This window comes from Cibotium barometz, chromosome 45 (assembly GCF_041138505.1).
Source record: "Cibotium barometz isolate CiBa-2024 chromosome 45, ASM4113850v1, whole genome shotgun sequence".
Lineage (NCBI taxonomy): Eukaryota > Viridiplantae > Streptophyta > Polypodiopsida > Cyatheales > Cibotiaceae > Cibotium > Cibotium barometz.
The window spans coordinates 29,022,027-29,031,144 of record NC_141090.1 but is presented as its reverse complement, the minus strand read 5'-3'; the positions used below and the strand labels follow the sequence as shown (position 1 = coordinate 29,031,144).

At 36.0% G+C, this 9,118-nt stretch overlaps 1 protein-coding gene across 1 annotated transcript; it reads right to left on the bottom strand.

Moving 5' to 3' along the window:
* Positions 1-5,945: 5,945 nt before the first annotated feature.
* LOC147612614 (transcription factor bHLH94-like) lies at positions 5,946-8,382 on the bottom strand. The gene is made up of 3 exons (XM_086782816.1): positions 7,760-8,382; positions 6,568-6,972; positions 5,946-6,111 (listed from the first exon to the last, which is right to left on the bottom strand). The coding sequence occupies exons 1-3, from the start codon at positions 8,336-8,338 to the stop codon at positions 6,013-6,015; spliced, it is 1,083 nt and encodes a 360-aa protein (XP_086638942.1). The 5' UTR covers positions 8,339-8,382; the 3' UTR covers positions 5,946-6,012.
* Between the last annotated feature and the right edge of the window lie 736 nt (positions 8,383-9,118).

The following is a 9,118-nucleotide window of genomic DNA, read 5'->3' as shown; positions in this document are numbered from 1 at the left end:
GGAAAATTGAAGTGAAATGGGAAATGAACAAATTACACATTTTCTTTTAAGGGCTTTTTTTTGCCATACCTCTAGAAGAATGGAAAGTGCACAATATTTTTAATTTTAACACCATATTGAGGAATATGGAAATTTCCTATAAGTTTGGGACACGTAGTCAAAACTTTGGATTTGCCATAACTTGAACACCATTACTCCAAATTGTGCGCTTGAAAGCTTAATAGATTCCTCTTTTCAAGCGCTTTCCAATGATAGGTCACATGATAGGGTTTTGAGAAACTTATAGACATGTTAATCGGGTCCCACCTTTTTAGTATTACAAAAATGGGACTTGGGAGATTCCCAAACTCACGAATATGGTGTTTTTTTATATACATTAAATAGTACCAGCATTTGGTCATGTGAATATGTTGCACGTAACAATTACATATATGTACACATACATATTATGCATTGTAGCCACATACACTTTATGATTTCTCATGTGAAACTTTGTTTTCCAGATAACCTTACTTTTCTTATGCAATACTCTATGCCATAGGCTTTATAGGTTGAACAAGAATGAGAGAATGGCACATAATTCTTGCTCACTTACTTCCACATGTGTCATGAGTGACGTGAAATTATGGCATGCTTACCTTTGGCAGTTTCTTGTGCCTTGAAAGGTATGAGATGGTGGTAAAGTTATCAAATCTTGAGTCCCATAACAAACATGTATGTGAGGAATTTATTTTTCGCAAGAGTAGAGTTATCAAATCTTGAGTCCCATAACAACATGTATGTGAGGAATTTATTTTTCGCAAGATGCAATGGTGGGCATCATTCTCGAAAGATGAATCAGTAAGGGGCTAAAACTACAACTTATACATAGTGATTGGGGGATATCTCTACTTTTTGAATTTTATTGATGCTTGTTATATCCATTGAGGTTTTTACATGCTTTATACACATTGTTTCTATGGCTCAAAATGTGTCTACATGTAAATGTTTTCATGTAGATTGGGCGCTCTTCGTATAGATGGAGGAGGAGAGTATACGTTAAAGGAGTTTCATGTATATATATGGTTGAAAGAGACATAAAACATCAATGCACGTGCCTTACATACCCCATCAAAATGGTGTGGCTTAGAGAAGAAATATATTAATCATGGAGATGGCATGTCACATGGTTAAAGGATAGGATTTACCTCGTGTTAGGTTGGAGTAAGTTATATGTGCCTTATGTGCTATATGGCCTTGCAAAAAATTGAACCCCTTATGAAGCTTGTAATGGCAAGAATCTGTCTGTGGCTCATGTGTATACTTTTTGGTTATCTTACTTGTGCTCTTATGTAGGATAAAAAGTGCTATAAGTTAGATAATCTGATAATAGAATGCATTTTTGTGGGAAACAATCAAGAAAGAAAAAGAAAAGGGGTTGACTTTACCATCCGATCACATGGTGCGTTCTGGTGACTACAGATGTTATCTTTTCTGAGAGCTTAGCTCAACCCATGCCTTTGCGTAAAAGAATAGTTAAATGGATACTCAGATGACCTCTTTGATATAATTCCACCTTTGTAAAATTCTAGATACTAGACTCATGTCAAAAAAATGATTGCTCAACAAGATTCTACAAATCAACCCATACTAGCTTAAAATAAACTCCATTTGCAGCTCACAAATCGACCTATTGATGGGGCAATGGTGGATGGTACAATGGATGAGGAAAGGGTAGCCATATAGGCATCCAAAAGTATGTCAAAATGGTTGGTGTGTAGATATTACAGGATAGCAAATTAGGTACTCCTTGGCCTAGCAAGACACACACATTTTCTCATGCATCATATTCTTTCATGGATCATGCTCTCATTTCATGAGTATATGTGAAGCTCCGGGTGGTCAACCATAAATATGTAAGAATAGCATGTGGGTTTGACAAAAGGGATTTTTTAAATACTTTTTTAACATATTTTTTACACACGGTAGGCTGCCATTTAAAGGGGGTATTCACAAGTTGAATAGAAAAAGGGTATCTTTTATTTGTGAAAAATTCACAGACAAGGGACTCTTAAAATAGGCCTTGAACGCACATGATACAGAGGGTTTACCACCCCCGAGAGGCATAAAACATTAATGCATGTGCCTTACATACCCCAGCAAAATGGTGTGGCTGAGAGAAGGAATATTTTAATCATGGACATGGCATATTGCATGGTTAAAGGTCAGTATTTACCTCATGTTAAGTTGGGAGTGAGTTATACGTGCCTTATGTGCTATATGGCCTTGTAGAAAATTGAACCCCTTATGAAGCTTTGAATGGTAAGAATCCCTCTGTGACTCATTTGTATATTTTTTGGTTATCTTACTTATGCTCTTATGTAGGAGAAACAATGCTATAAGTTAGATAATCAAACAATAAAATGCATTTTTGTGGGAATATACAACCCAAAAACAAAAAGCAAAGGGTATTGACTATACCATCCTATTGCATGTTGGATTTTGGTGATGAGTAGAGATGTTATATTTGTTGAGAACTTAGTTCAGCCCATGCCTTTGTGTAAAAAGATGGTCAAATGTATACTCACATGACATCTTTGATGCACTCCTACCTTTGTGAAATTCTAGATACTAGGCTTATGTGGAGCAAATGATTTCTCAACAAGCTACTACAAATAAACCCATACTAGCTAAAAATAAGCTCCATTTGCAACACACAAATCAACCTATTGATGGGGAAATGGTGGATGGTACACTGGATGAGGAAAGGATAGACATACAAGCATCCAAACGTATGTCAAAATGGTTTGTTTTAGATATTATAGGATAGAAAATTATGTACTCCTTTGCCTAGCAAGAAACATGCATATTCTCATCATTCATCTTATTCTTTTGTGGATCATGCTCTCATTTCATAAGTATATGTGAAGATGATCATGTTTTCGCTCATTGTCGGTATATGTAATGAAGATGATCATGTTTTGTTTTCATTGACAGTATATGCAATAAACATGATTGTGTTTCCTTTGATGTGAAGCATTAGATCATGCCTTCATGCTAGTAACTGCAATGAAGATGATCCTACTCTCAAGCAATGAGATTCATATGATGCCATTTTGGGCCAACCCATCATGAGGTAATCTTGATTAATCCTTATTTATTGCTAAGAAATGAGGACCAAATCATAAAGGTTAATCTTATGAGTTACAAAACTAACACAATGAGAGGAGGGTTATTTATAGATTAGTCTAGCATGGTCAATCAAATCAAACATGTCTTAAGAGAAGATAAGTCAAAGCAGGTGATATTACATATAATTCTATGAAATTCTTCTAAATTCAAGAATCTAGGATAATTGGTTGTTATTAATGTAATATGATTATTTTCTATTAATGTGACAAAAAATGTTAATATATAAGAAACCAAGGATGTGATGTAATTGGTCACTAGTAATGTGATGCACAAGTAATTTTAGATTAAAATCAATAAACCAAGGGCATGCCTATCACCTTGTTTAATATGGCTAGCATTGCATCACACTAAGAATGAGCCATAAACAGGGTAAAAAATCAGCTGTCTCCATGAATATATAAGTGTAGGTAGGTTGTTGATTATTCCTCTTATATAAATCTTAGATTATAGAAAATGGGGCGAATGCCTCGCGAATGCACCAACACATCTCATAGTGATATATTTGGCTCTTCTTTAAGGCTTATGAAAAGTGAAATTATGGAGGAAGAATAAATTCTATCAAGCTAACAAAAGTAACACATGAACATGTTCACCAACATACACTTGATCCATCATGTATATACATGATGTTCATGATAAATTCACTAATACTTGCGAAGAAGGTAACTTCAATAGTTCTCTACGTGTAAAGAACTAATAAGAAAAGGTAACAATTCAATTGAACAATTTTAAGAACCTAGATTGTCCAAAACTAAGAAATTCATCTGCTTTATTATTTAACACTTTAAATGCTAGGATTATGAATTCTATTTGGTTTAACTACTGAGGCAACAATATAATACATATTTTTCTCTAGCAATGTAAGAAATCAAATGGATCTTGGATACATAAGAGTATAGCAAAAAACATGACCTAAGATAAGGGCCAACTTACCTAACATATTTGACCATTGATAGCAAATGGATCTTGCAATGCTATTTCGTTTAACTAAGGGGTGACAAAATAATAGATATTTTGCTCGCTATTCGGTTTAACTTAGGCAACACTATAATAGATCTTTTTCTCAAGAAAAGTAAGAAGTCAAATGGATCTTGGATAAACAAGAGCATATCAAAGAACATGACCTAAGATAAGGGCCAACGCACCAATTTTTGTTTTACCATGGACGAGAGAACTATTGCTCACATCAATGCACTCAACATTCATAGAAGATCAAACATGCAAAACAATGATGGTTTTGATGAGATCAAAGGACTAAACATTGTAGAACTTAATCAATATACATTGGAAATGATCTCTCCTCACACAAAGAGAAGGAATTCGTTGACCTTTACAGGAGTCAAAGGAATATTTTGCATGGATATATATGAAAAGAGTATCATCATGTGGTACCACATACCATACCCATAATTATGTGTTGTGACTGAAACATGCTCATGGATCACATGTTATTGGTTACATGGAATCTTTTGAGGAGATTGATGTTGATCAAAAGAAAATAAAAATAGCTAGGTAATTGGTGGGTTTGTCTACCCCTAATGAGTTGATACATTGATGTTCCCTGATGGATACAAGAGTGATCCATAATTTGCTTGCATATGAGATATGTGGACTTATGCATAGACTTGAAAACACGAGAGCAAGTGCATTTGTAAATTATATTAATGAACAAAGCATGCATATGAATGCATGTTGGAACATCAAAGTACGCATTAGCAATTTGAAAGGTTATTTGTAGTGCATGTAGGAACCATAGACAAGTAGGCACTATAAGAACACTATTACAAGGAAACTGTTATAAGAAAAATGGTTAATATGTCACACATTTGGAAACTGTAGGGAGTATTCCATTTTTTTATTTGGCTCCACTAAAGTATTATCAATTGTCTCTATTGAAAATCCAAGATAAGGGGGCCAAACAAGCTGGATCTGATTTAGGAGACTAATGGCCATAATACAGACAAGCCCCTTCAACTTTACTAGTGCAATTGGACCTCTTGGCTTGCCTTTGTAAAAGGCGTGACCACATTATACTTTTTATTTTTGCCAAAGGAGCTCAAATTTTGTACATGTAAACCACTTTAGACTCTCTCTCTCTCTCTCTCTCTCTCTCTCTCTCTCTCTCTCTTTAACAATTGGGAAATTAAAGTGAAATGGGAAATGAACAAATTACACATTTTCTTAAAAGGGAATTTATCTTTTGCCATACCTCTAGAAAAATGGAAAGTCCACAATATTTTCAAAATTTTCTACACAGTAAATAATACCAGCATTTGTTCATGTGAATATGTTGCACATAACAATTACATATATGTACACATATATATCATGCATTGTAGCCCAATACACTTTATGATGTGAATATTTTGCATATAACAATTATATATATGTGTATATATATCATGCATTGTAGCCACATGCACTTTATGATGTGAATACTTTGCACATAACAATTACATATATGTACACATATATATCATGCATTGTAGCCACATGCACTTTATGATGTGAATACTTTGCACATAACAATTACATATATGTACACATATATATCATGCATTGCAGCCACATACACTTTATGATTTTTGTTAGGGAACTTTTTTTTTCCAGACAACCTTTGCTTATAAAAAACTATGTTCAATCACATTACCAAATATCAATCAAAATTGTTACATTCACTTCTTAATAAGAAGATCACATACTTTGACAACATCAAATGTAATGTTATATAAGTACATGCAATACAATATATGTGATCAATATAATGCTATTATTTACTAGCAAATAAAAACATATATGATAAACATACAACACACAATCAAGTCAGGTTAAGTATAGGTATTATAATTTGGGCCTCTTGTTCAACTCCTTGAAAATTAGCTCCTCTATTAGCTCTTGTAGATCCAAGCTGCATGCTACCTTGGAGACATCATTAACAACCTACATGACAATCAAAACAAAGAAACTTGACATAGCTGCATATAAAAGTAAAGAGGTAATCCATTGTTCAGGACAATCACATGTACATAAAATAAGTACTTCAAGTGACCCATGGGTTAGCATAATCACATAAAATAAGTACTTCAACTAGGCAAATAATGTGGGGATTGAGATAATTTCAACATCACCACATTTAAGTGAGGCATTCACTTACTTGCATACATAAGTACATTAGTGAGAGACTAATTAATCGATGTGTTTGAAGTAAAAGTTTGACCTGTGGAATAGCTAAGATTACCCATTAGCTTATTACCCTTAAAACGTATTCCATGGATTAAGTAAATAATTAACTCCATGGATTAAGCAGTGGCACATATTAGCACACTTGAGTGTGATAGTAAACCATTGATTTAGAGAAATGATAAGAATGGCATAATTAAGGGAGGAATGACTAACCTTTCCATGGATGCAATGGAAATTATGATCTGCACTGGTGGCGAATGTGGCATTGATAACTTCGACGTTGAATCGTTGGAGCAAAAGCAAGACCTTAGGCCAAACACCTTTCTGCTTAGGAGTGTTAAGGGTGACAAAGACGTCAACCCCGGTAATGCGAACAGTAACCTCTGCATGGCTATCCATGCTGTAATTAGTGTAGACCTTTCTGTCAGCCTTACGATCCGACGGTAAGCCAGTACAACCGTTCAAGGGTTCCTGGCTCGCAATATAGTGACAATCCTCTTCGGACAAGCCCAACATTGTAAGCAAACGAATCTTCTTTTGTTCCAGATCTTTCAATGTGCCCCGTAGAGATTGAATGTATGCGATTAGCTCTGTCAAGACTGTGATCCGATCTGCATGCTACACATGCACAATCTCTTCTTAATCATGTTATTCACCGATAACTAATCACCATACTATCAATTGATAAGCTTGTGAAAGCACTTCTAAGTGAACATTATCCCATGGATTTAGACAGTTGCATACGTTCTCACATTTTATTCAGACCCTAATCAATTTCGACGCATTTTCATTATTACGGCAGTTAACCACCCCATTATCGTAAATCTCATAATATTGCTCTAAAAATCATTACTCACCTTGCAATCGCTCATTCATTACCTTAAGACAATCGTAATACCAGCATATTGCCCCTCGTTATTAGGCTACAACCCTTCATGTTAAGCGCAGATGTCAATCAGCATTTTATCAGTCATGATTAAGATCAGACATTAATACATCCCCTCATGATTAGTGTCCTTAAGCACACACAATCATCAATCAGCGTATGAACTTTTTAGTAAACATTAAGATATCCCGTCATCCATAAGCGCAAGCAGTGATCGATCCCACCACTTGATGATTCAAGAGTAAGCTCGAACATTGGACGTATGCGATGACATGCAACTCAGAGTAGAAATTATTCTACCAGAGAATGCAACCGATGGGTTTATAGAGCTCATCTAAAACAAAAAAGGTTGACTAAACATGTTAAGATTATGTAGAAGTGAATTAACTCACTAAAACTTTGTGAATAGGCGTAAAGAAGCTTCTCAAATTGGATTAATTTACTGCTAGGACAAAGCTAGGCACATAATTAAGAGCTTAAACAAGCCGATTGAAAGTGAATTAGGTTAGTTTAACTTACTTTAAGCTTGAGTCTAGGCACCAGAGACTGCAATATAGTGAAGTAGTCTGCCATACTCTTCCTTCTCATCCTCTCCGCTTGAATGTGGATTTCTCTCTGGGACAGGCCGTCTTTGTTTATAGGATTTCTAGGCTGATGAAGGTTGTCAACCTTAACAGCATCGGAAATGTTTGATCCGATTTTGGAGCTTGGCGAGAGCTTGGGCCTCTTCTCAGGGCTAGAGCTGGGTTTGCCGACAGAAGAAAACTTGGGCGCTAACTCATGATGATGATGACGGCCGGCTGCACTAGAGGTAGAGTTTAGAGAGTCCGAGCACAAAGAAGGCTTTGAAAACTTTCCCAGGACACAGGCTATGTCGGAAAGCTTGAGCACAGAGGTGAAGTCTGGAGTGTTGATGTTTCTGGCAACCACCAATTTCTCAAGAGGATCTGCATCCATGGGAACTTTTGCATCAATACTGCTTACACCAATATTGTTGTGGGTAGTGATGAACGGCTCAGGTTGTGAGCAAATGATGTACCGCTCATCAAAGTCATCAAAATCAGGAAAAACGAGGTTCAGGAAGGGGTCAGGATCCATGGTAATGATATTGACAAAAAGACTTAGGTTTACAAGGCTGGCTAGAGAGGACCTTAGCCTCTTACTACCGTCTAGGTATAAGCCTCTTACTACCGTCTCTCTCACAGTCTTTAAAAGCTAATTCCAAAGCAGTCAAAAAGCTATAATGTCCTATTTATTAATCCAGCTACGCAATCTCTTCTTCCGTAGGAAATAGTAACCCACCAATTGATCACCTGCTCTTGATTTTTGATGCATAAAAAATGGTAACCCTAACTGAAATGCATCCTACATGAAAACGATATAAAAAGCCCCTAGTAATATAGTGTGCTCAGAAACTACACTTAAAGAAAACCTTTGAAAAATGGAAGGGGGACGTGAATGCTATATCATATATATATAATCAAAAATCAATAAGAAAGCAAGCTTTTAGTAGGAAGTGGTTATATAGGACAACAACATTCAAAGGATAAGGAGTAAATAGGCGAGCGTGTCGGGGGTTGAAAATGCATGAATTTTGTCTTCCCCAGCACGAGAATCTCACACACACTCACACACACCTCTTCCCATGCAGTGTGCAAACACAGTCTCCACGCCCGGCCCAAATAACATCCCCCTTGGGTGTAGGTACCTGTGTGTCTCTCCCTTGGGAATAGGTGGGACGCTTCATCCTACGACCGTCCAATTTTGGGAAAATCGCTCATCACCTTCAAGTTGATAGATTACAATGCTTGCTCAAAATTATAATTTTCTCTTCCACACATGTCTAAAGCTTAGGAATGCTTCATGTGATGTTCACTA

Bases quoted from the DNA above. Each gene is read 5' to 3' on its own strand.
- LOC147612614 (XM_086782816.1), bottom strand. From the start codon at position 8,338: ATGGATCCTGACCCCTTCCTGAACCTCGTTTTTCCTGATTTTGATGAC. The intron at 6,973-7,759 runs GTAAGTTAAACT...GTGCATGTGTAG, and splicing joins TGCCTAGACTCAAGCTTAAA to CATGCAGATCGGATCACAGT. The intron at 6,112-6,567 runs GTTAGTCATTCC...ATTGTCATGTAG, and splicing joins TCCATTGCATCCATGGAAAG to GTTGTTAATGATGTCTCCAA.